Consider the following 27688-nt stretch of genomic DNA (forward strand, 5'->3'; position numbering starts at 1 on the left):
GGCTATAGGAGCTGACAGAGGAAGGCAAAGTCACAGGGGGCCTTTAAAAACCACTGCAGATTTGTACCAGCGCTGGAACCCAGAGTGGGTGGAAGGACGTGGCTTGTGCCGTGGAGATAAGGGAGAAGGGGGATGTGTAGGCAGAGGTGATGACACCAGTGGCCAGGTAGTACAGCAACAAAAAGCATGAAGTGGTATCTGGAAACTTTAACGAAGGGCAAAAAGGAAATCAGGAGAAAAGCAGAATCGTGTTCTTGCCATAGCAGTTATAGTTAGAGACCTGCTTTTGGCCATCTCAAAAGAGCAGGTCCAGCAGTAAATGTCAGCTCAGAGCAATATAGGCTAGTCCGAGGGCGCTTGGATCAAGAGACATTTAAACTATCCAAAGTGAGAGTTAAACCCCGATGAGCTGCCCCGTGAGGCCTTCCTTACAAGGTCTGACCTGTGCCTGGGCATCAGGCACTGAAAATCTTCGCGGGCAGGAATGCGGAGCCCGGGCGGGGATACGGAGCCCGGAGCCGCGATGGGAGCGGGCGGGGCGGCGACGCCACCCAGCGGCAGCACCGAGGCGCTGCCACCGCCCGCTCCCACTCGTGCGAGCCATAATGTAAATAATGTCTTGTGATGGAAACAGGTGCTTCTGATTTCCCTTTGTCCACGGCGGGGCTTGGAGATAAAACTCTTAATTCCTACAGAATTGTGTTGATTATTTATTGTTTCCAAGAGCTTCCAAGGAACTCTTGACTTCGTTGGTTTAGCTAGCACTGGGATAGTACAGATAAAGTAGTGTTGCTCAGAGAACATTCTGTGGTCTATAGCAGAGAAAAAGGGAGATAAAAGAAAGAGAAGATAGAATTAAATACTCGTGTTGAGCACGTGGAAGCAAAGGAGTCAGGATTTTGCAAAAGGGCCGAGAATGGTAGGTGCTATTTTGTTTTTCAGTTAATCTAAAGTGTGAAATACCCAGTTCTTAAAAAAAGCCCAACCGCAGATCTGTGTCTTCAGGCATGAGTCATAAACCATGAGCAGTCCTTATGCAAATTAGCTACCTCAAACTCTTGGAGTTTGCTTGTAATTTTCACTTTAAATTTTCTTAACAGGATGCAAAAAATAAATGAGCTTCTGAAATTGGTAATCCACAAAGTCACTCAAAAGACATGTGACTGAATACTTCTAAAAATGTGAGTAGACAGAAGAAAGAAGACAGATAAAGGCGTCTAAATGTGCCAAAAGAACAAGAATGCCTTTCTGTGCCCTCTCCTCCTCCCCTTTTTGACCTGTTCTTTGGGGGAGGAAGGGGAAGACACAGCCCTGTTTTAAAGGCTGATTGTGCTCTTTCTTTTCTTTCTTTCTCTCTTTCTTTCTCTCTTTCACTTTCTTCTCTAGAAACACTGGTTTTAGCTCTGGCAGCTCACTGACAACAAATATTTTTGCGTTTGTAGTTTCTATGAGATCACTGCAGAGTTGTTTTATTTCTTGGGTGCACAACAGATTACTTTGCTTTTGTTTACATTTACTTTTCTTTGTCTTTCCTTGTCCAAGGACATGGGCTTCAGCACTTTTGCAAAACACAGCACTGCAGCTTTTTTCTTTGTAAGTTCTTCTGACCACAAGGAACATTTCATTTCAGTTCTTAGTGGCTGTGCTTCAGCCCCGGAAATGACCGTAGTGATTGAAGTTCCTCATAGCCCCAGCACATCAATTTCGTGTGAGGAAATGCTTCACCATCCCTGCTGAGTGTCTGCACTGGAAACATGCAAGAACATGAAGACACAGACTTGCTGCTCCAGCCACAGCTTGAGGGACAGGATTATGGAGCTGCAGCAGCAGATGGGACACAATGTCCATCAGTGTCTGTGTCAAGGAACAGTCCCACAAAGAGGGATTGCCTGGTAGTTGCCGTGCTGTGCTTTGGGAATTTAATAAATTTCATTGATTGGTTCATTGTGCCAGGTGAGAAACCATTTTCCTCTTCTAAAGAAAAAGAAATTTAACTTCTTAACAGCTCTACAAATGTTTCTAAACTCTACAAATGTTTCTAAAGTAAGGCTATGCTATATGTCTTTTTTATTTTCCTCATTTATTTGCTTTAGCCTGTTGATCATACTCTTAATGAAACTTCCAATTATAAATCCGGAAAGACCTAGAAGTGACTTGTTAGGTATTACTATTTAGTTGAATGCTTATAAAAATAAAATAATACTTATCTAGGTCTCTTATAAACAGACTTTAGCATATAGAGCAACTGGTCCATTTTTGTGTCTGGATTCTGCAGAGATTTGACTCAGGATCTTCTCTTTACACAGCAGTTTACAAGGCCTTCTTTTCATCTAGCAGATTCTATATGACATTCCTTTATCTGAAGAATACTGATGCTATTCCCTCTATTACAAGTTCAAAACCTGTCATCTTTGTGATAACTTTGTTATCCATGTTAGTTTGCTTAGGGGAGGCTTAAGTTCCTTGTGAGCTGCTGGCAGTTGTGTGATTTCTGCAATGAAGAGTAGAACATGATTGTGGATAAAGAATAGAGACCCACTTCCTTAAGCCTTTCCCTACCCAAGTTATGGCTTGTTGTCTAATAAGTAATATCCTTCCTCCAAAATATGATTTTTAAACCATTTTTTCCCCCTAGGTGAAGACAGTCAAGAGTTGCTTATGGTAAACTTGAGGGAAGCTATGGGTTTTTTCTCCTATATGAATTGTGGTCTCTGCAAATTCTTCTATTTAGTATTACTCCTAAGCATCTACCATGCTTCCAGGGATCTGATTTAGAAAATAGGGGAAATACTTGTTGTGAGCTTGCTATATTTTACTTCTGAGTGGCCTGGGAAACAGAAATGTTTTATAAACCTTGAAAAGCCACGAAGGATGGGTTATTGAATTTGGAATTAATACCTAGTTACAGTGCAGAAAGTAATTATTTTGCTACTTAGACCATTCAGAAATGTAGGACATTCAGTCAGTATCTTTAAAAACAAAGAGTGTACTGGGTTTAAGAGTTTGAGCTTGGTTTTTTTGAGTACTTTTTAACAACACACGAGGGAAGGAAGCAAGTAGGAGTGCATGTTGAATGACACTGCAAGGCTGTTAGTGAAAAATTGTGTATGCATTTTTGTTTTCAAGTAACTTTCCTTGGAGAAGGGCAGGGGACAGAAGAGGATGAAAATATCTTCAAGAAAGGACTTGGATGCCAGAAGGGTATCCCCTTGGGAGGGTTAAGATCAAGAAGCCATTTGGCTCATTCCAGGCTTTTAACTAGTCAGGGGCTCTTGAACCTGCTAAGAGCTTAAAATTTTCCCAAAATGGTCTTGTGAGTGAGGTACCTTCAGGGCAGGCAAGAATTCAAGAGCAGAGGTGGGGATAGTGCCCAGGCCTTTGAAGCATCTCCTCTAATTACACTATGTGACTAAACCACTTTTGACTTAGTTCTATGACTCCTGGGCCGTGGGGGAGTCTGTAAGCTGCAGTTTATACCACAGCAATATACTGTTCACCTGCTAGAATTCAGTGCCACTGCAGAATTCTTGCAACAATGCAATTGATTTTGGCTGTCCAAGAGTGTGACCATGTTGATAGGTATCAGCTAACAGGAAAGGGAGGAAGGGGAGGTGTGAGTCTCTGCTCAGAAGTAAACTGGCAGTGGTTGGTTACAAAGTTGTGGTTTCCGGATAGTTTTGCTCACAGGCTTTGACAGTGTTTGCACCACAGAAAACCAGCTCTTCCCCTTATTTGTCTGCTGACTTCAGTGTGTTGAAACTAGTGACCATGCACACCTTTCCCCTCTTTTCTGTCCACCAAGCTGTTCAAATCAATGCTTTGTAATTTGACAGGAGCTGGCAGGGTCAGTTATTTTAGTTACGTGGAGAGGATGACATTTTAATGGTGCTTAGTGTGAATGCTAGTTTGAGATGAAGTTGTGGTTCTGTTCAAGTCTTGTCAGCTGTGATTTGTTCTAAATGAGACCAAATCTGAATTCCTCTAATACAGCATTTCTGTGAATTGATCACTGGCTGCCAGAAAGGAAGGATACAATTGATTGTCCTGTTTTAATGATGCAAAATGTTTGAATTAAATCACTCATTTAAACTTTTGAAACCATTAGGAAACGCCTAAATGTAAAATATGTTCAAGAGTCATTGAGAAACAGCTGTAAACCTCTGGAGCTGCTGTTAGGCTGGACCTTGATCTACACTGACTTGAAGTCACATCAGTAAATAGTGAGTGAACTGATGCTGCAGCCATGTGGACTGTGGGAGAACATGGATTCAGCTTTAAATTACCTGGTCCTACACAGCTTTTAAGTAGCTGGAGCAGTTCATGGTAAAACATGTAAAACAATGTGGGAGAATGGGTGTCTCTTGCTGACTGCACCCACTGCCTTCTGCTGCAGATGAGCTCCTGTGAGCACAGCAGGGAAATTACACAGAACTTCTTCTCTTAAGTGATGGTGATTTCGTCCTCTTAATAATGTTATGACTTTATCTATTTTGACAAAGCTAAAGGGGCATGAGAAGCAAATGTCTTTTTTAATTTATATCTTTCAACATTGGAGTACAGATATGTTTTTTCAAAGCAGTATCTTCTATTTTTAATTGGTTTTCAGCAGTGTAAATTGGAAATACGATATAGGAGAGGTTGAAGATCTGCAGCTCTGGCATAGGATAGAGAAGAAAATTATTTTTTTGTCGTAACATCCACTCTTTTGTTAAACTTTGAACTCTAAACTGTTCGTGTACTTAGGTGCTAATAGTGCAAAAGAAGCAGAACAGATGTGATTGAAACAGTGGGTAAACTGACTCTAATGAAACCCTTCTAGTAGATCATTAATTTTATCTATAGTGATAAGAATTTTTAATTTTCTGTGCATCTTGTGCTTGTGGTAGAGTAATGGCTTACATCTGAACTAAAAACTAAATGTGCTGCAGTTCTTGCAAGCCCTGTTTTGACTTGGCAGTTAGCAGGATTGAGCAGGGTACTTTGCTGTCATTCAATGTCTGCCTCTGTTGCAGGGATCCTGTTGAATATACAGAAATACTTCGGGCTTAGTGATGGGGAGACAGGTCTATTGCAAACAGGTAATAAAGTATCCTCAGTTCAGATAATTCACTTTGCCTTGCCCCTCTGTGGTCTGCTCCTAAAACACAGTCCAGTTACTTACCTCTTGTTGTTCCTCCTTGTGTGTGATATAGCTCACTTCCACTTGTGGACAGGCTGACCAAATGCAAAACTGAAAGTCAGACTGGAACTGGGTCCTTCAAAAAATCCCACAGTATGTGAATCACAAAAAATGAAAGGTTTCTCAAGAAACACAGAAGTTGAGTAATTCACATACATTTTTTTGTTGTATAGGTATTTCGAGTCTGCATTTGTCTTTTTCCAAATACCAATCCCCCTCCTAGTCCTACAAAGTCAACCTGCCTTTAGCCCCTGCCCTAAAAATTACCTGAGTTTATCTGGTTCTTTTATCTGAGGGACGAGCAGTACATATGACAAAAATAATTAAAAGAATATTGTCTTTGTTCATTGTTGGATTTTCAGTCTTCACCTTGTGTTACATGCTGGCTGCCCCCATCTTTGGATACCTTGGAGATCGCTACAACAGGAAAATCATCCTTGGAGCTGGGATTTTCTTCTGGTCTGGTGTGACCTTGGGGAGCTCATTCATCACTGAGTCGGTATGTTGCTTTTTTAGAGGGTGCTATGAAAATAACCTGCATACATCTTGCAGGGCCTGATAGAGTCCTTCTCTAATCACATTTGGGAAAGCATCAGTGACCACTCATTTCTCAAGCCTTAAGCCTGGACTAAATATTCCATGCAGGAATGCCTTGTAGGATGCTGGAGTCCAGCCTAGGTCATAGAGAACCCACACATTATTGTTGTGATGGGTGGGATTTTATTTTTGTCCTGAATATTTGTTGTTTATGACCTTACAGTGTGGCAGCTTGTTGGTTACACGTGCTCTATCCACGCTGTCCTGAAATTCCCTCTGGGTGTCACTCTAAGAAGTCACTGCTGTGCAGAAAGAGAAAGCTGAGCAGTGAGATGTGAGGGGAGCAGGTGTGAGTGGAGGGAATACAGACACAGGCAAAAGGCAGTTCAATTCTGATTTCCTCTGGTACATTTCATCCACTAAAATGTCCCTCTTTAACAGTAAGCTTTCTTTCTTGCATGGACCTTTTTTCTTCTTTTATTACAATATGTCTTTTCCCTGCAGCACTACAGGATATTTGTTCTTTCACGAGGACTGGTTGGCATTGGCTCTGCCAGTTACTCCACTATAGCACCTACCATCATTGCAGACCTGTTTGAGGAAGGAAAAAGAACCACAGTGTTATCTATCTTCTACATCTTCATTCCAGTGGGAAGGTTGGTTTTCTTGCAGTGGCCTTTTGAAATTGTCTGACCACACCTGCAATTCAATATACCCTGAGCCCTAATCAGATTTATTTTGATGTATTCCTGTATTGGCTTTTGCAAAGTGATTTGTCACTTCCTTAGCAAGTTTGAATAGAGCTGATTAGGTGTATTTCTCTACTTACCTTGAAAAAAATTCACTTTTTCCCCCTAACATTTTTAGAGAGAGTCTAGACTCTAGAAACTCTGGCTTTGAGTAAAATATTGAATAAATTCTAAAATAAATATGTGCATGAGAGTATGTAATTTATTTCTGTGTTTTGGAAGGCAAATGCTTTTAGGTATTCGTTTACTTGACAGAGTTTTCAAGAATCCTCCATTAAATGTCTCCCAAGGAAGAGCTCCCCTGTCCTTTTAGTTAAATTGACATTGTGTCTAAAGAAAAGGCAGAGAAGGGCTTTCAAATGGTTTAGAGGCATACTCTGTATCAGAGCAGGCAGCCAAGGCTGGGTCCAGAAGGCAGAATAAAACTAAAGAAATTCCTGCAGGGCATAATTCCTGTGGCTAGCACAGAAGGGAGTAGGTAATAAAATGTTTTATGGGCTCTTTGATCCAGGTTTGCAGCGTCATTCTACAGAATATGTATTCCAAGGGGAATCTGGGACATTACTGTCATCATCTCAAATCTCTGAGGAGGTTAGACTCTTTTTAATACTGGCTGGCAAGCAGACTGACACAGACCATGAGGGTTATTTCTGTTTATCCCTTTTGGGAAACTATGACAGAACACTTCTGTGTGTTCTCCTTAGCTGGCAAGACATGTCATCTCAGCCATCCAGAATTCATTGGTGCTTACTGATGATTCCTTTCTGTTGCTTACAGTGGCTGTGGTTATATTCTGGCAGCTGGTGTGGCAGAAAGCACAGGTGACTGGCACTGGGCATTCAGGGTGAGTCACTCACTTGCATTCACCATAACATCAAAATCATCACTGGGGTTTGAATTCCTTATGTTCACTGTTAAAGGTGACCAGTGGGAGGACTTTCTACCCCCTGACAGGTCAGGAACATGGTGTTTAGTTCCTGCAGGATTTCTGCCTAGCTCTGACAAGTGTAGGTGAAGTTGTACAGCAGCCAGAGCAGGTGCTGATATTCCTCTTACCTGAGGGCACATTTGGAATGGTTGTTACTGCACCAAGACTCTTCAAACAGAGGAATTTGAAGGTAAAATGGTCATTATACTGGTAGCACCAGTTTTCTGGAATGCTGTTGGGAACAACTTCTGTTATTTGAGGGTTTTAAGAAAATAACCTCTTCTGTTCTGGTCATGTCATCATGATGTCTCTCACTGAGACACCCAGTGCTTTGGAAGTACTTTGTCAGAGCCTCATGCCTTGTATACAAAATCAGCTGGCTCATGCAGGTGAATGGGACAGAATATTTACTGGAGTAACACTGATGTTATTCAGGTAACACTGGTGATTGCATCAGTGATTGTTATGTTTGTGGCTAGAATATGACAGTACAGTTTTCTTTCTTCACATGTTTTTCTTCAAAATCAGAGAGAGGGGTGATCATGTATCTGTATGACGAGGAGGGAGGATCTATTATCTTTCCTTCAAAGTAACCAAAGTCACTCTTTTTCTTTACAAATATGACCTAAACCAGCACACATCTATTTCTGAACACACCTACAATTTCCTGATAGTGGTTCTAACACAACTGGAATTGCTGTGGAGCTCTTACTAGAAGAAAACAGGAATCTTTGATCTAATCAACCTTGTGTCTGCAGGTAACTCCTTGCATGGGAGGACTGGCACTGCTTCTCCTGATTCTACTGGTCCCTCATAGGATCCAGAGAAGGACAGCAGCACACAGAGCACGGAGCATCTCCGGCACGATACGAAGAGAGATGCCAGATGAGAAGCCAGATGTGCACAGAACTGCCAAGACTACTTGGTGTCAAGATGTGGGATCACTTGTCCAGAAGTAAGTGGTTTGAGCTACAAAGGTTCCCTCTGTTGAGGAGTCATCATTGCATTATAAGAAATATGTCCATTGAATCCTGCTTCATTCCTTTGAGCCACATGCTGTATGCAAGAGGATGGAAACACCATTAGTAAAAATCTTCCACTTTTTTACAGGTATGCTACAAAAGAGATAAAAAAACTTTTTTGCTTCTTCTATCCTCCCATTTTGTGGAGGAAAAGGAGGATGAAGTTATGATGGCAGTTTGCTCCTATTTAAATCTAAATCTCTACTTCCTACTAAATTTTCCCTTCCCTACAGAGGCTATATTGGTAAAAGTCCATCATTTTCTGGTGTAAATTTATTTGTAATTCTTAGCACCTGAGGAAGGCTGGATTAGCATGTCTCAGGCACTCTGTGGCATTTGGGAGCCTGCTATGCATGAGGTCAGAGTTTGTGGGACCCCAATATGGTTTATAAAGTCCATGTGTTTTGATGGGCTGAGCTGTGGCTGACAGATGCCATCTTGCTTTACCCATACAAAACTGGGGAGCGGAGCAGGTTCCTCGCTGCTGTGAGCCTGCAGTCGGGCGGTGAGGCTGTGCCGGGCAGGATGAGGAGCTGGAGCGGGGCTGGGAACAGCAGGAACAGCAGAACAGCAGGAACAGCAGAACAGCAGGAACAGCAGAACAGCAGGAACAGCAGGTGCCGCTGTGCAGCTGCGCCAGAGCTGGCTGCACAGCTGCTGCCCGCACGCTGCTTCCCCAGCCAACGCTTTCCCTTTAAAGCCCTGCTTGCCTGGCACCTTGGCTATCTTTGGAGTGTTCTTCCAGACCATCCAGCGTTTTCTGACTGCCCACTAAATCTGCATCCTCTATACATCCCAAACAGCAGGTACAGTTTTGTAGCATCATAATTTGTAGATCTGCATCCTGAAGTGAATTTAAAAAAAAAAAGAAATCCTGAATCAAAAATGAACCTTTCTGACATTTCAACAACTAGACTATCTCCAAAGTTACCTTCCTGCAGAGATGTTCCAGTGTAAAACTGTATTTTAATTCTCTTTTCTTTTAGAAATTGATTCCCATTTTCTTTTCCTTGGGCAATTGATTTCCAAAGCATAAAGACATACTGCCAAAAAACTATGTGGTTCCACTTTTAATCAAGCCCAAGAGCACTTTATCTTTAGAAAAGGCAGAATTAGGATAATTTAACAAATCCTCTAGTTTGGTGGTCACCTGATCATTTGCAGCAGTCTTAAGATTTCACATGTTCCTATTGACCTCAAAGGGGGTTTCCTCCTGAACTGGAGTCTGGCAAAAATTTAATTTTCTCCTAGAATAGGGCAGGAGGGAGACAAGGTTTGGACAGTTTTCAAAAATACTTCTGCTTTTGTCTGAAACTGCTGTGGAGGTTGAGTCTATTTTTACTCACTCAGGTAGAGTTAAGGCGTTCTTCAGCCACTGCAACTTCACAGTTCAGAAGACCCAAATGTTACTGTCATTTATACTGATTACAGAAACAACTTAAAACCTGAGGCATTTAGACTTGCACATAGAACCCTTTAATTTAGCTACTAAGCCATTAAATTCTTGCTCACTTGCTATTGTTATACTTCTGCTATCAAAAAATTCACAGCAATTGTTTTGGCAGAAGTTGGCATGAAATCTGCAAGAGACCAGGATTTAACATTAAATCAGTAGGTCATACCCTTTGCTCTAATTAGTGCTTTATTGTTGAATTTCATAATAAAGCCTGATCAGAGTTCAGATATTCAAGGGAGTGGATTTTGATTACAAGATGTCTGAATGAATTGTTTTAATATTGCTTGAGATCCTGGGAGTTGCAGGTAGGTTTTCCCTTTTTCCTCACACCATTCTTTGTAATATCTAATATATCTAATATATTAATATATCTAATAATATGTCTAATATCTAATATTCTAATATCTCTCAATTGTTTTCTTTTGACTTTCAGCTGTAGTTTTGTCTGTTCCTCTCTGGGTCTGACTGCCATGGCCTTTGTCACTGGAGCCCTGGGAGTGTGGATGCCAGTGTTTCTGTACAGAGCTCAGGTTGTCCAGGGCATTGTCCCACCGTGCCTCCAAGAATCGTGCAATTCATCCAACAGGTGAGCTGTGCCTGTGGGAGCATACCTGGAAACAATGCTCAATCACAGCTTGTTTGCAAAGGCAAAAGGGAGGATGTGACTGAGCACTTCTTGTGAAGGCAATGGGCTGTGAATGTTAAATTGCTTCCAGGTATCTGAGACACGCCCCTTGTTTGTTTGTTTATAAGCACTCAGTTAACTGGAAATATGATGCCAGCCCTATTTAAGTAAAATGAGAAGAAGCAGAAATAGCAACACTTGAGGGGAAAAAGGAGCAGCTTTAGCAAGGAGTTTTTAGTTGACAAATGACTGTGCATTCCATGCTACTTAAATACCCATTTAAGTATATTTAAATCTTATGTTGTAGTAACTTGCCTATTATCTTCTTCTTATTCTGGTTTTATAATCCCTACCATGTTGGTGAGTTCATTGCGGCTCCCAGCTTCAGGAAAGCTTGATGATTTTGATGTAGTCTCATATCATTACATCAAACAGGATCTTGTGAATAGCTGCCAGCAGAGCTCTGCTTACAGAGCATGTCCAGACCAATGAAGATTCATGAATAGTATGAAATACTGTATGAGAATTGGAATTTATACTAGTAGAACACTTTGAAGTAGTCATAACACACCTTTTTGGAGATCCCTTTTCCCCACCAAGGAAGAAAAGTTTTCTTCGCATTGTGTTGTCCAGAATACAAATATCTATGCAGTGTTCCTCTTGAGTCTTCACAGTGTCCCTCAGTAACAGTGATTGGGACTGACTTCCTACAAGTATCCCTTTCTTTGGGAGGTATCCCAAGTCTTGTTTCAGTCTCTGCTTTTGTAATGGATTTCCAGGAACTAAGTGCCTATTGCATGGCCTTTCCAGGTAAGGACAATTAAAGGGAAAAGCAGTAATCACACCTTGAATGTGCCCTCTGCTAATGGAATTTTTCTGTTTTTCTGCAATGGAATAACTGAGTCAACTCAGAAGTGATTTTTGAGTTGTAGCAAAACCAGATGGATTGAACAGTCATCCCAAAATCCTTCAATGGGAAATGAATTGTCCTTCCATGGATGCCACCAGTGGCACATTACTTATCATTACTTATCAGTACTGGGAAGGGAGTGAAACACAGCAGTCTGGCTTGGGGTAGGCAGATGAGGGAAGCTGGACAGTTAAAGATGTTTGGCTCTTCACAGATGCAGTTTAAGTACTTCCTTTGTTAAGCTGAAGGTGTTGGCCTCTAGTTTGTTTTCTAATCCACTTCTGAATTAATATTCTACAGTAGTGTTGTTAGAGCAGACATTGTCTCCAGGGAAGTGAAACAGAGCATCTGATAGTTTAACCTCATGTACTGCTTCTCATAGGATGCTTTTAATATAACCTTGGCATAAGCTCATGCCAGAAGTAACATAAGGCTGTTTTTGGACTGTTATTCCAAGGGGATGTAAAGAAACAGAATATAAACTACTATGTCAGACCTGATGGTGCTGGAGGAACTGAGCTGCACTTTACCAGACCTACCCAGGGATGCTTTAAAGATGTTTTCCCCTCTGGCTGTTCAGCAGTTTCAGACTTTGTTTAAGGATCAGGACTGTGTCACTTACATTCCTTGGAAACACAGACTCAAATGGCTCCACAACTGACTCAAGTCTCAATCCTTTCAAGGTTGATAAATAGGCAGGGTGAAGTTTTTGTTCAGGTCTTTGTGCAAACACTTTTGAACAAATCAGAGAGATAAGCAAGAATTCTCAGACCCTAAAAGATCCCATAGGAGCTTTTCCCCAGTACTAGGCTTCTGTACTTTCCTACTCCCTGTCAACTGAACTGTGCTTGGATTTAGTTTTTGCTGTTCTCTTTTATTCCAGCTGCAGGTTTATTTCAACAGTTTACAATACATGAATATTCTAAACACAATCCCATGAAGGCTTCAATCAACTAATGTCACTTTGGAACTTGCCTCTCTTGAACAGATCTCTGAGATTTTTCTGTCAAGTAACAATCTATAATGTCCCTATCAAGCTATAGTCAAAGACAGAATCTTGAAGAACTTGCAGGGAGAGTACAAATTTGCTTAAAGTTTGTTATCTTGCATAGCAATACTTTTTCTTGTGGAATTATTGAGTTCTTCCTAATCAGCCAGGAAGAAATTAAGAAGTGGATGTGCTGTAGTTTAAAGGAACAGATCACATCCCAGCTGGTTACTTTGCTCTGCAGTTAGAAAAAGCTCAGGAAAATGTCCAGAACATACCATGTAACACTCTAAAATATTCAGAAGTGCTTGTGCATTGGTCCTGTCCCTGCTTGCCTTCAGAGAATTAAGATGCAGTAGCACCACTGATCTTGTGCAAGAGACTTGCTTTGTCACTGGGGAGTCTCACTGGGACAGAGACAAAACAACACATGGAAGTCCCTTTGGAAGCTGAATCTTCTAAACTATTCAGACATGTTCTTTTAATGGCTCCTGAAGAGCACATTTGCATTTGCAGACACAAAAGCTGAATGGTATTGGAAACTCTGTGTTCAGAAAATGCTAGTGGACCTGGCAGTGGTTACCTGCTCAGTATTCTTTGAACTCTTCTGGGAAGTGGTAGGTGTTTCCCATAGTCAGAGAAATGACTCATCTCAGCTGTGCTAACCAGAGGGCTGTAATTTAGATGTGTATCATTCCACGTGCTAGGATCTCTTCCAAGGCAGCAGATTGTGATACAGGGTTACTCCATCTGTGTTTCAGGGATGACTGGCTAGTTTGATTCGCAGGGTAACCACGATGACTGTGTCTCCTGTAAATCACAGCATGTCCAAGCCAGATTGTACTGAGCAGAGCCCTCCTTGAGCCTGGGTGCATAACACCTGCTCTGTAAATGGGAAAATATCTTCTCCACGGGATACAGCCACCATTGCAAAGCCTCAGCTTCAGCTGAGACTTGGGATTGCATCCATTTAGAAGGAGTGGGAGGGTTACATCATGTGGAATAAAATTCAACTTCCCCATTAAAATTTCTCTGAAACTACAGGTACAAGCTAACACCAATTATTTTTCCACAGTACAGTCTTACTATGCTCAGCTGAATCCTTTGCTTTGTCACCAGCCTAACGTTTGGAGGCATCACCATTGGGGCAGGAATCTTGGGTATTATTGCTGGGGCAGAAGCTGCAAGACGATTAAGGAAGATAAACAACAAAGCTGATCCTCTGATCTGTGCCACAAGCATGTTCATTTCTGCCCTGTGTCTCTACATAGCTCTGATGGTGGCCCAGACAAACATCCTTTCCACTTTTGTAAGTGACAATTAGCCAAATGTCTTTTGGCATCCTGGGGAGAATGGGAAGGGGGAGGAGGTGAGGGGTGGCTTTTGCAGAATTCTTTGCAGTCTTCGAGACCATCAAGAGGTTTCAGTGACTTGTGACAAGGTATCCAGGTAAACTCTGGGCTCTGATGCTCCCATGGCTAAGTCTGTCCTGTGAGAGCCATGCTGGGCAGTCCTTGGTACAGTATAAAGGGCAGACAGAACACAAAAACTGGGCCTCAGCTCCTGCAGAGTGCCCACACTGAAGAAGAGAATAATAACTATGCATTTAGCTGCATTGAAACATGTCCCTTATGCAAAAATGTAGTTAAAACTAGTCTCAATCTTATGTTAATTTTTAATGCTTTGTGGCTAATTTAGTATTATTTATTTTTGCTCTCTGAATACTTAAAGATTGGTGTAGTTGAAACTGTACAATGCACACTGTTGCTGCAAAGAATAATTTAGCCCTCACCTTCAAAACCCCAGATCACTAGCTGATCTTCAAAGTCAAGTTTTTGGCAATGCAAACTAAAATATAAATCACTTAAATTCCATTCTCAGTAAAGGGGAAAACAGAAACTTGCTAGGAATGATCAAAAAAATCCCTGTAAGATGGAACTGAATGTAAACCCTATTTCAACTATAATCTGGTAACAGCTAGGGAAAGACTCCTGTGCTTTTTTTTCCTGTGACTCCACAGCCAAAAGCACCATGATTAACATAAATAAGAGGATCCAAGTAAAGTAAATTACAGTAATCAACAGTTCTCTGCAAAAGGGCACTTTTGCAGGTTTTTGCTTCTAAGAATAATGCTTGTTCAAAGAGGTTTTCCTTCTGACTCCTCAGGAATGTGTATTCCTGTGGAAAAATATCTCCACACAAAGAGAAAACACAAGTGGATTTGCCTGTCTGAGTGTGTACACAAAGCAAAATGTGAAATTGAAGATTATTTTTGGATCCCAGAGTGGGGATCCGAGTGCCCAGAAGAATTAGCCATTGTCTTTTTCTGCTTCTCAGAGTCCCACATAGTTCCAGTCTTAGTGTGTTCCTCAGGGGATTTTTTTTCATTAAAGATAGAGAACAAGAGTTTAATTTGCCAGTCTGTGTTAGATGAATGAATCAATATATTTGGTTGGAGCTACCAAAATATACTTTTTATTAGAATCATCTAATCAGAGTTTTGGGTTGGAAGGGACCTAAAAGCTCATCCAGTTCCACTCCCCTGCCATGGGCAGGGACACTTTCCACTATCCCAGGTTGCTCCAAGCCCTGTACAACCTGGTCTTGAACAGTTCCAGGGAAGGAGCAGCCCCAGCTTCTCTGGGCACCCTGTGCCATGGCCTCACCACCCTCAGAGGAAAGAATTTCTTTCTTATACCTAATCTAAAGCATTGTGAAGGAAAAATGTCTGGGTAATGGTCTATACTCAGTATCTCGTTCTTCAAGGAACTTTTCTCCCCAAACTGATTTGGAGAAGAAAACAAATAAACAGAATAGACAAGAACCACAGAATGTATGGATATCCTAGGTCTATTATCTATATCTATTACCTACAGGATATCTATAGATATCCTAGGTCTAGTTCTCCTTAGGAGAATGTAAGGCACCCCTCCAAAAACATCTGAGTTTGTAACTGTGCCTTTCCTAGACTGTGTTTTCATCAATCAGGGACAACATCTTGGCCAAGACCTTACCAAACACAATGCTGGCACCTGGTGGAACAATGTGCCATCAGTCTGATTAGTAGATAAAAATAATGTGCCAGGTACCATGTGACTTCATGGCCTGTGTTTCTGAAGAGATTCTGCTTTCTAGCACTGCTCCACCTCAATGGTGGAACTTTAGTGCTTTCCTCAAGTCTTGCTTAGTCTGGGCAGGCTGCTCCAATCTGTGTCCAGGGCTGGCTGAAAGGGTTAATATTTCTGAGACCACAGCTGTAAGAACTGTTCAGTTCCCTACCCCTTTTCCTCATGGCTGAGTCTCCATCTGTGATGGATTAGGGATTTCCCACAGGACACCAAGGTTCTGAGACTGCCTGCTCCTTGGAATCCATTCCATTTTGGAAGTTCTCTCTCTGAAGGAGCCCTTAAGAGTACTTGTACTGGCACAGAGGTGTTCACTTGGCTTCATTTGCATCCCTGTGCACTTTGTTAGCCTGTGCTGAATGTTTCTCTTCCATAGATCTTGCTTTTCTCTTCTTGGGTTCAGTAGTTCATAGCAGTTAATTTGGGAGGGTGGTATATGTTTCTTATTTTGGCTCTTCTGCTGAGGATTTTTGACTCAAAAACCTTCTTTGGTTCCTTTCCCCACCTTTAAGATGATGTTAGTATTTGTAAGCATAGACAGAGGTGTCTAGTTGAGAAGTAATGGGTGTGTAGGACAACTCTTACATGGATAAGCACAGTCAGTGAGGCTGCCTCATCTTCAAAATATTGAAGGGCAATGCAGTGTATAGTATAGTATAGTATAGTATAGTATAGTATAGTATAGTCACAGCCTTTTTCTGTTTTGCAGATTTTTATTGCATTTGGAGAACTGTTTTTGTCTGTAAACTGGGCTGTTGTGACAGATATACTGCTGGTAAGTGCTCATGAAACTATTTCCTTGTTTCAAGTATTTTGTCAATGTAATATTGTTCCTAAGCCTGCATCTTGGTGGCTTTCTGGGGAGAGATGAATGAGCTCCTACAGAGAATTCCCTTATTGGTATCCTGCTTGGAATCACTGCCACAGTGTACTGGCTGGGAAAGGATGCCAGTGGCAATAAGGGTGTGCTGGTGCAGTAGTCCAAGCTGTTATGATCCCAGGAAGATGTCCTGATTTGGATGGAACTCATGCACCTGGCACTCTCTAGTGCTGCCCATTGTATTTTGGGCTTCTGGACAGCTCTGTGTTGTCTGCTAGAAAATGATCTGCACCAGAAACAAGGTCATTTTGTGTCTATAATCAGATTTTCTATTTGTTTTCCAGAGGTTTGAAAGGATGATTCAAATGAGGCAAAGTTGATAGACCATGAACTCTTAGCAAGTTTCCTTTGTTCAGAATACAGTGCAGATGAATTCTAGCTCTTGCAAGTTCAATTCATAAGTGGTGCTACTTATGGCTAGACCATCAGGTCAGCAGTGATTTCTGAGGGCTTGGGAATTCCAGGACTGACACCACAAGCCAAGGAATAGCAGTGCATGATTTCATTTGGATTCTGTCACCAGTAATTTCTTTAGAAAGGAGTGATGTGAAAAGCACACATCTTGTAGCACAGTTTGTCTAGACTGTGATGAACAGCTTCTTTTTATCATTTCAAAGGTTTTTAGAGTTAGTAATTTTACTTGAGTTTTTACTCTCAATAAAAATTTGGCAACCTTTCATTTAGGTTGTAGCTCCACAGTCACTAAAAGATGTCTGTGTAAACCCTGGGGCAGATACTATGATTGCTGAACTACACAGATCATTATAGTCTTATCAAGTACTTTATATGATCTTTTTTTAAAATAATCCATAATATGAATAAGATGAATATGGTTTATCAATGCAATAAGCAAAGCAATGCTCATATCTGATAGTCAGACTGCAGAAAGCTGATTTAAATTCCAAAGTTATTATATGATTGAAAATTCTTTTGTTGCTACTCATGGGCATAAGGAAAAAAATATAAATAAGACATATTTAAATTGACACTGCCCTTTTCTATGAGGAGTAGAGTGCCAGATCACCCAAGGGGCCCAAACTCTATTTTGGGATCCCTGTGCTGAAAAACTGTGGATGTGATGATAACCCAAATATTTTGAGCAGGAAGCTCCCTGTGAGACATGGACTGTTCAGACAAGTGTAGTAGAGGCACAATGCTGCTGCAGGTGGCCCTGAAAGTGGGGAAATTGTGTAAAGCCGTCAGGACAAAATTAAGGGACTGCAGAACAGAGATCTTTGACTGTTTCTTCTCAAGCAGGAGTCATGTGAACATTTCCCATTTTATTTAATAGTGTTTCATTCTAAGGGAGCTGAAATCTATTTGCAGATTGCTGCTGCAAACTCCACGGTCATATAAATCTCTCATTTAAGAACCACAGTGAATGTCTTGATGTGTAGCACAACATGCAGTGATACACAATAGCAGTTCACAGGAAAAAACCTTGCAGCCTGTGTCTCCAGTGGAACACAGGTCACTGTTCCTTGCTATCACAGGAGCTGGGAGTTTACCCCCGAGGTCTCTGGCACTGTGGTCTGAGTTGCTCAGATATAAAACTTGGTATCTGTACTGGCTAACTGAACCCAAGTAGTGGACAAGCTGAGCAGAGATAAAAGTATCTCTGTTACAGCGTCTGTAAAAGGATGAAAAAGTATATTGGCAAATGCTGAGCACTCTCTAGTGACCAAAGGGACCAGCTGTGAAGTACTACAGAACTCTCCTTCCACTGCCTGATCTTGCCTTGATTTGAGTTTATCTTTGTATTTCATAGCTGAAGAACCTTTCTTTAAAATTCTGATTGAGATGAAAGAATGGAACTACTTACATTTCATGGGTCTTCAGCAAAGTCCTGCTGACACTGACTGTGCATTATGTTCTCTTTCACAGTGCTGCTCTCTACATGTCAGTTCTCTACACTCTGGAATTTTAATAAAATAGTAAATAATGCAGTCTGCATTTGCCAATTGGCTGCTTGCTTAAAATCTCAGCCAGCAGCCAAGAGGGTTTTGATTCTTGTTTGACTTTCACAGAATAGTCAGAAACAATTATCCTATGAGAAAAGAGCTGAAGCCTTGCAGCAGTGAACAGGTGCAGAAAAACTACCACTGGTCCAGACTGACATTTTTACTTATCTTCTATTTCAGTTTATTTTGAAATAATTGCACCAGAAGCAAGTATAAATACCATTGCCATTCTTTTTACATGAGTTGAGGCACCAACTTTTTTAAGTTTTAATTTTTAATTTACTTTTCTTTGAAATCCTACATCTGCATTTTAATCCTGTCCTCTGTCACTCTTCAAGAGGAATTTGACATCACTGAATTAGGTAATGGTCACACATGGTGATACATGGTGAGGAGAGTGATGCAGATAGTAACTATCAGCTCTTTCTTACACCTCCTTCCTGAATCCAAACTCCAAAGCCTGTGAAGGGATTTTGTTCAGTTCCATCACTCCAGTCTCAGTTTTCTTAGGGAATGCTGCATTACATTGCAGCCCGCAGGAAATCTGTGGGGAGCACCATTGCCATATCCTGGATCTGTGTAAATCTGGAAGAGAAGGAAGTTCTTGTCTTCCAGGTGACCAACATCCCGAACTTCTATTTCTTTTAGAATATTGTGGGATCAGTTGCCAGCAATATTGTATCAATTGGCAACAAGTGGAGGTGAGAAGCAGAGCTCTGTGATGCTGTATTCTGCTGGGAACAGACATCAAGTTTATTACCACAAATGTGCTTTGGGTTGGATCTCTTGAATTCTAAATGCTACTAATTGTTTTATCAGAAAAATGCTGGAATTGAGCTGAATTTGTAGATGTCTGCACATTCAGTAGCAATCTTGGGAGTTGTGTTTCATCCTGTTGAAACCCCAGGAGTTCAGTGTATTACTGCTGTTATATTGACTGAAGGGTGCCATTGATAACAGCAGTAATTTCTCTTTCAGCCTTGTTTCCTATGTGAACTGATAGGATTTCTGATAATGTAGCTAGATTTGCTAATGCATGTTCTTATTTTACCAGGAAAAAGACTTTTCTTTCTTCCCACATGGCACTACTAGCCAGACAATGTAGCTAGGAATTAATTTCTCCTGCAACCTGTGGAGCTGAAGACAAAGGAAGATGCTGACTGAATGATAAGGGCTTCCTCCCTTTGTGGCTGGTGCATCAAGAGGCATTGCATGTAGCCACCTTTGTGCCTCCTATTCAGTGTAAACACAGAAGTATCTACTGTACAAATGCAGTCCTAATGTGCAAGTGAAGAAGTGCTGTAGCTGCCTTGCTGGTTTAGCAGGAGGCTTTACTTTGAGTATTCCTTATGAAACATGTTTGCCATCTGTGAGGTTATGGAACTCTGTCTTTTAGGTTTTTGGCAGCTAATAGTGTAGGAGATGCTGGAAATGGAGGGGTTTGGGAAGGCTACCAATGTGCTTCTGTCTTTGGAAGTGACGTGGGAGGTACAGAAGTGTTCAGCAGCCTGTGTGTTCCATCTGCTTTTTTAGCTACAGCTCTGTGGCAGATTTTGCAGGGGGGTCTCTGAAACCTTCAGAGGCAGCACCAGGGATCTGCAGACTGTACCTGTTTGGGACACCTGCTTCTCTGTCCAGGCATCTGGGCTGGGTCTCCTCACAGGAGGAGTGTGCAGGGTGTCACCTCCTGCACAGTGGGACCTTGTGAGGTCCTGGCAGTCACTGTGGCCAGGCAGGACCCCATGGCTACTTCACAGTCCCTGGGGGAGGGTGTCTTTTGTTTCTTCTTTTCCTAGTGAATCCCACAGTACCCTGAGCTCTTGAGTATAGTTTCTGTTGTGCAGAAGAACCTGAGTAATAGCACAGGCAGAGTTTCATGAGCCCTGAAACTATAGAAAACATCTCATCCTTCTCTTGTACTTTTGTTACAGTTTTGTTCTGTCTCATGTAGTTGCAGATATGGGATGTTAAATAAAGGTTGTAAGGAAGTGGTGCAAGGCACTGGGAGAGCCAAAGTACATTTAGCTTTCCTCATGCTTGCAATGCCAATGATATATTAGGTGCATAACAATATTTGATTTGCATTTCTCAAACACAGCCTATCATTATCCATGAAAGAAATTTGAGTCTAGGACAGATGACATGAAAACCTCGGAGAGCCAAGAGCTGACAGTCTCCAGTCTAGTACAGCCTGTCATAACCAGGTCTGCTTCCAAGCTCAGAGTTTTCTATTGTACTTTTTTTGTCTCTGTACAAGAGAGCCTGTTCACAAAGTGTGCATGCTCATCATCCAGGCAGGTCCTGAGAGAAAAAAAAAATGTGGCTAGACTGCACATCCTCAGCCTAGGCCATAGTGTGCTTTGGCCTCAGTGAGAAGGAGCTGTTGGATTGTTCCTTCATCCCATGAAGGATTTTCAGAACACATCACTCTGCTCTTACACTGTCTGGGGACTGGATGTAGTATTGTGGCAACCTGACATCACAGTGGTTTTCTATAACTCTGGAAAGAACTCCAAAGCATCCCTGGTTTAATATGTACTATTGTTGAAACACTCTACCTAAATATTCCTAATGAAAAAGAAATGTTCTAACCTTGCACAGAAATATCTACTTTGGAGGGACTAGGATTGAACAGGTTATGCATTAGCTGCACATATGCAAAGGAAGGAAGGACGTTGTCTGTTCTAATCCAGCTGCTCAGAGCTCTCTTACTGGTGCAGAAATGCTGGTTTAAGAGTGATTTGTGTATTCAAGGTTGAGACCAAGTGCCTAAGAGGGGCACTGCCAGTGTTCTCTGATTCTTTACTGGAACTGGTTGTAGTATGTGGTAAGCAGGAACAAAACTCTAAATTAAATGTGAGAGCAGAGTCTTTTTTAGTTTTAAACCCAACTTATAATGCGTGTAAATGTTTCCTTGAAGGCAGTGATAGAGCCACAGTATAGGTTATACACCTAGAGTCTGTCCCTTGGTAAAACACCAATCAGTCTATTAATTAGTGTGTGAGACATACTTAGTGACATTTAGGTGAGTTTCAAGAATACCCCCCAAACTTTGGAATAGAGGACTGAGAAAATAAGTATTTTGTTTCTGATATGAGCAAGTGGTTAGAAAACAAAGGTATGAAGGTTTGGAATTGCTTCTGAAGCATTCTGACTGTGAATGCTTTTTGCATAAATGTATTATTGAAAGGCTTGTTGAGGCATGGTTGATCTTCAGTAGCACAGGCATAGAGCTCTTATAACCCCCAAATTACTCTATTTCATTTGACAAAATAGTTATAGTCTACGTGATGCTTTGCCATGTTCTGGATGTGCACCCCATCTTCTTCTCCAACTTGTTATTTAAACTGTGTGCATTGAAAAACAAAAATCAGTGTGAGGTGTTGTTACTACAGCATCTTGTGTCTCAGTTATAGGCACTACCATCCAAACATCACCAGCCACTTTCTGGTCTGGCAGGTTGGGTCCTCACCCTCAGTCTTCAAGGGGTCTGTAAGGTCCCAGCTGACCTGCTTTACAGCTCCTCCAGGTTCCAGGTACCCCACTTTCCCCTAGCAGTCTAGACCAGGCCTGCTGACACAGGTCATAAGATATTTTGCTGAGAGACTGTCAGTGCTGAATCCTTATTAGCACATCATTGTGACTGCAAGGGATACTGGCTGGAGGCTTCTATTGGTTGCATGGCCAAATGAATCTGTACAAGCTGCTCTGAGCTGTGTATGCAAGCATGGAAGTCATAGTTTAGCTACTTTATTATTTTCTCCTTTTCTTCCTTTCTTGAATGTTTTTTCCTCAGCAAAAAATGCAGTGTACCCTTTTGCTCGGAATAACTTTTCTGTCTCCAAAGCTGAAAACAATACTTGAATATGAAATTCATAAAAGTTGCTCTCTGGATGTCTCTAGGATATTCTAGAGGCAGCTGGGCACTCCTGAAGTTCTCTGTGTTAATGCTCCCTCTCCATGGGCTGTGCTTTGTTTCAGTACGTGGTGACACCGAGGCGACAGTCCACAGCCATTGCCCTGCAGATTTTGGTGAGCCATTTGCTGGGAGATGCAGGCAGCCCCTACCTCATTGGGATTGTAAGTGAATTCTCTCCTTATTGAGCTTTCCTTAGGGTAAAACATCTAGAAACTGAAATACAGACACTCACAGAATCATAAGCACTACCTGGTCCAAAACCAGAAGCTACTCAATTTCTAGGACACAGAGACGTTTTTCTAAATGTTTTTACTTGCATGAAGCACTTGGTCCTGTGACACTGCTTGTAGGTGTGAGTAGTTCTATGCACTGTGTAGAAATTTATTTTAAATTTGCAAACTCAAATATTTTTAGAGGCATACATTCTTGCAAAGACAGTGTCATGGGATTTAAGCACTTTCTGCTAAGTTTGTGAGGAGTTTTATGGAAATTAATTCAATGTGTTAAAACCCAAGTCTTAATTCAAATTCTGAAGTTTGAAATCTTGCAATTAGTCAATGGTCTCTTGAAAATCAGAACAGAAGTGTGCAATGTTGTCTTTAGATACTACTTGACCTTTAAAGCTCTGGTCTCAAATCACCTTAACCCTGAATTCCCACATTCCTTGAGACCTGATTTCTCTGCCCTTCCTACATTTACTTGATCCTAGGTGCTTCTGCACAAATCAGCCTCATACTGCTTTGTCTGTGCAGTTCATTCATTTTAGTTCCAGTGGACTATATCTGTCAGTCTCATTTCCTTCCTTCATTCATTTTAAGACACAGTAGCTAACAAAGCACCCATTCTGAGTTTCCTGCTTTATTTGACATGGGAGATTGTGTCCTTGTTGTTGATTTAAAGTTTAGTCTGTATGAAAATTTATTTAAAGGAGTTCACCCTATGTTAACTGTGTCAGGGTTAGACAGGGCCAGCAATCCTGAGTGAGCACAGCTCAACCTGCACAGCTGCTTATGGTCCATCCACACAGGAGGTTCTCCTTGTCCTCAAACTGGTGAAACCCAGAGTCTCAACTGTATAATCTGTCTGGCAGAGAAGAGAGCCTCTCTCCCTGAGGGATTACCCTGCTGACTTCTTTTTTTGGCAAATGAAGAAACCACTTCACTTGTTGATGTTAGGAAACTCCTGCTCTCACACTTACCTGACTGTATGTGTGTGGGGGAACACAGCAACCAACATCCCTGTGGAAAATGGCTGAAATGGGATACAAAAATGGGAGGTACCCCAAAAGCTGAACTATGTCTTGTTCATTCTCCCTTTGACCAATCAATTGATTTAAGCTTTCTGCTTGAAAGATTAAACTGACTGTGCCTCTTTGCCCACTGTCCTTGCCCTCTTTGGGGCACAGGCAGATCTGAGGCTTTGTGCTGTATCCTGCCTGTCACTGGGTGCAGGACCTGCAGAGCAGCTCATCAGAAAGAGAAGAAGACAGAAAAAGCCTATCCAGATAAGATTAATCTCAGATAACCTTGTAACTTCACACAGAAGAGAGGCAAAAAAAGCAGGAGTACAACCACTGTGTGTCCAAGTGGGTTCCTGTGGACTGAGTACCCACACTGTCCTCTGGAATGTTCTGTGAACCCATACACCAACACTTCCCATGACTGTTTGGTTAAACACCAAATCTTCTGCTTTCATGTCCTTATAGTGTTTTCTAACCTGCTTCAGCTAACTTTTAGCTTAAAATCTGGCTGAAGAATCAGGGAATTTTCTTTTTCAGAGCCTGTTTTTCTTGCCTCTGCACTCCAGAGATTTTTTCACTAAGCATTTTAAAACTAAATGCATTAGGTTTGTATTGTGGCCATTATGCTTGCTGTAGTCCCTAGGTACCCATTTAGAGTTGATCTTCCTCTTATCTTCCTAAACTGTCATAAATAATCATAGAAAAGGCTGAAGAGCCTCATATTTATGCATTTCAAGTCACATAGTGTATTCTAACCATCAAGAACAAATGTGGGAATAAAAATGACTGCTTTCACCATTTATCTTTTTGTTTATGCTAAGAAGAGATTTCAAGTTCCTGGGTTAAGTGTTAAATCTTACTGAGTTTCTGGAAATCAGATTTTCCTTCTGTCTACAAAAATAAAATTCGTGTGTATCATTTATAGCCTTCACAACCTCATTCTCCCACCAAGACAAAAAGCACCTGCCTGGTATTTTCTCCCTCCTACCTACTCACACTGTCACTCCATAACTCCTCAAATGCCTTTTGGGCCAAAAGCAGACCCTACTCTTAGGTTAATTTCCTTCTTTCCCCTGTCTTATAAGTGTTGTTGCTTGTGCCTGTATTGCTTCTTGACCCCCCGTTTCTATCCACTGCATGCCAATAAGGGAGGCAGAAAGATACTAAATAGGATCAAGAAATGCTAAAGGTCACTGCCAAATGCCCATCCTGTGCTGGCAACCTGGAGATGGGCTAGCAAATGGTAAAATATGCTTCCTGCCCTTGTGACTGGAGGCACTGAAGGTGTGAAACAACATGAGATTTTGTGACCATTTGGAAGCTGGAGAGCGGTGGAGCACAGGTGTGCTGGGTACTGGCTTTGACAAACTTTGGGAGCAGACTCTCTGCTGTCTGCCTCTTTTATTCCTTTCAAGGCCCACCCTGCAAACAGTCTGTTTAATGCATGAGAGGATGGAGTGTTACTCCAGATTAATGGCAGCCTTGTTCCCTCCCCAGATCTCCAACGCTGTCCAGGCCAGGAACGTGCCATCTCTGCAGTGGAGTTTCAGGAGCATGCAGTACAGCTTTGTCACCTGTGCCTTTGTTGGGGTCCTTGGAGGAGCCTTCTTCCTCCTGACATCTTTCTACATTGAGGAAGATCGGGAAGAAGCACAGAGGCTCTGAGGTGTCTGTGTCTTTATAAATCCAGGTGTGTCTTTATAACTTTGAAATCCACCTGTGGTCACCAGTTTGGACACCAGCCATGGTTATTGTCTCTGTAACATTAAACCATGTTAATGTCTGCCTTATGGTAATGCCATGTTAGGCTCTATAGAAAAGATAAGGGCAAAATCCCAGCAAAGTGTCAGATGAATCAAACCTTCCACATTGAACAAAACAGACCACAGAGCTCACAAGCAAAATTGCTGCTAGTGCAAAATGCTGCAGTACATGGAAATAACATCCTTTGCTGTAATGTACCCCTGCAGACTTCATGGAACCTGAGGTTCTTTTTCTACTCTGATCTTTCTCAGCCCTGTAGAACCAGTCCTGTCTCTCTGTAGCACTTCTCCCTCTTCCCTGAAAGAAATCATGTTCAAAGTGTAAAAGACTTAGAAAAAAACTTTTGGATTGGACAGAGCCTGTCCCCAAACACCTGGATTCTTACAGTCTCCTTCTGCTCTGCCTTGGTTTTCCAGGTACCAGCAATGAACTGTACCTCAAAGGAAGATGAACTCTGGGGCGAGGCTTGCACAGAAGAAAAAGATGTCCTCCCTTTTTTCTTTCCTTTTTGCTTAATGAGATACAGCTGGGGAAAAGGCCAAATTACAATTCCTCCATATGGCAGAGAATCCTGCATACTGACTCTTTTGGATGCTTTTGACTGCAAGTCAAAAATTGTTCATGCATTGGCATATGGCAACTCCCCTTGTCCTCTATGGGGCTCGGGAGCTCCAGAGGGTGTTTTCCAGAGCTGTCACCAGCATGACTGCTGGCCTCAGCAAGGCAGGAGCTTTTGAGGCACAACATCTCCTGGAGATTAGGGAGGCCTATGAGTTCTCAGCAGGATGAGATTTGCCTGTAGAATTTGAGAAACGTAGACAGTAAAAAGAGTGTTTTGTTTAAAATGACCAAGAGAAGCAAAAACTATCAAAGTCATGTCAGATTCAAGACTGAAGGGTTGTGATAATTTATATGTAGTATCTTAATGGTATGCCTCTTCCTAGTACTTTGAGGGTCTTCACTGTATCCTCAGGCCTTGAGTAAGAAAGGGCAGTAGCAGCTGTAAAGCCACTTAAATGTAACTGTCCATTTGAACTCTTATCTCCAAAGAGAAGGGGATTTGGGATGTGGTATCTGTTGTCACAATATCATGCCAGGTACCAAACAGGCCATGACCAGTGTGGCAAACTTCCACTCTTTGTCCTGGCTTAGTTCCCAGTAGCACCTTAAAGCCAAAGCCTGAGGAAGATATTGGCAAGTGAATTGTAAAGTGTTGTGAATCTTGCATGATTCTCCCAGTAAATCATAAGGATCATAAAGCACAATATTCCTGTAAGGACTGTGAATGTCTAATGTCACCGTAAATAGCATAATTCAGCTACAGGTTTTTGTTCTTCTGTCTGCCTAATGTTTAAAAAATCTGTTCTGAAATCTGACTTAAAACTAGGTAGTGAAATGTGACCATTGTGGGAAATAATAGAGAAACTTTGTGATACTCAGTAAGAGTGTAATAATTGTCTTTAAAATAGAAGTTCGTATTCTGAAAGATTGAGCAACTTTTTCTCGTTGTGAAAACTAGCCATGTCCATTATACCACTGACCTTTTGGAACCTCCTGTGGTCCCAGAGACCCCATATCCAAGAAGGGATTTTTGCTGTTGGATATGAGTGCATAAGCTTGCAAAGGTCCTGAGTGCTTCAGCCATGGCAGGAATTTCAGCGGCTCCATGTGCTTCTCTATTGGTACATTCAGGATTTGCCCTGCAAACAGCTGAGCAATTTTCACTTTTGTTATGTCAGCATTAAATTCCTCTTTAAAAATTCACCAGAAGCTGCATCTGGCACACTGTGCAGGCACATATTTGACATATGAGCAAGAGATGCCAAGTGCTGTTCTGTAAATGGTACAAGCAGTCCATTGCAAACTCCTTCCTACTCCTACTCCAATCTCCGCTCTGAAAGTCAGTGTCTAGAAATGAGCAGGATCACACTGACTAGTCATCCCATCTTTTTTAATGCCTCTCTTTTTTCAGTGCAATTTATTGGCAAAGGATGTCTATTTTTGGGTTTGGTTTTTTCCTGCATTTAGCAGGACTAACAACTGGATAATCTGAGCTGTGCCTGGACTCCCTGGAGCTGCCCTGTCCTGTCTCACTGAGAGCTGTGGCAGAGGCCATGGAACAGCCCAGGGAGCCTCTACCTCCATGGCAGAGAAGCTGATTCCATCAGCTGCTTGGTCCTGTCTCTTAAAGATGGAACTTCCTCACTAGGATTTGTTTGAGGAGTAGAATTTTTTAACCTTTTCTCCACATCTTTGTTTTGCTTCTTAGTAGGTGTCACTAAATTCTGCTTGGAGGGATTATCTTAGTGTTGGAGGGGGCTGTCTGCACTGTAGCTATTTCAGATATTACAGTCTTTTCATGCCACCAACAACCTGCCTTAGGGAAAGTCACAGAGTCCTGGCAC

General features: G+C 41.7%; 1 protein-coding gene across 2 annotated transcripts; it reads left to right on the top strand.

The window, feature by feature from the left end:
- The first annotated feature begins 1634 nt into the window (after nt 1-1634).
- Nucleotides 1635-26769, top strand: LOC130260866 (protein spinster homolog 3-like). 2 transcript variants are annotated; one of them, XM_056506637.1, is made up of 12 exons: nt 1635-1953; nt 5013-5078; nt 5542-5678; nt 6221-6372; nt 7243-7309; nt 8152-8348; nt 10305-10457; nt 13514-13703; nt 16229-16294; nt 22342-22440; nt 25017-25209; nt 25700-26769. In XM_056506637.1, the coding sequence occupies exons 1-11, from the start codon at nt 1755-1757 to the stop codon at nt 25182-25184; spliced, it is 1494 nt and encodes a 497-aa protein (XP_056362612.1). In that variant the 5' UTR covers nt 1635-1754; the 3' UTR covers nt 25185-25209; nt 25700-26769. The 2 variants fall into 2 exon arrangements, with proteins under 2 accessions (XP_056362612.1, XP_056362611.1); XM_056506636.1 differs by having other exon boundaries at nt 1657-1953; nt 25017-25185.
- The last annotated feature ends 919 nt before the right edge of the window (nt 26770-27688 follow it).

Source organism: Oenanthe melanoleuca, chromosome 19, assembly GCF_029582105.1.
Source record: "Oenanthe melanoleuca isolate GR-GAL-2019-014 chromosome 19, OMel1.0, whole genome shotgun sequence".
NCBI lineage: Eukaryota > Metazoa > Chordata > Aves > Passeriformes > Muscicapidae > Oenanthe > Oenanthe melanoleuca.

Coding starts and splice junctions, on each gene's coding strand:
- LOC130260866 (XM_056506637.1), top strand. CDS start 1,755: ATGCAAGAACATGAAGACACAGACTTGCTGCTCCAGCCACAGCTTGAG. Junction 10,458..13,513: donor TCGTGCAATTCATCCAACAG/GTGAGCTGTGCC, acceptor CTTTGTCACCAG/CCTAACGTTTGGAGGCATCA. Junction 22,441..25,016: donor GCCCCTACCTCATTGGGATT/GTAAGTGAATTC, acceptor TTCCCTCCCCAG/ATCTCCAACGCTGTCCAGGC.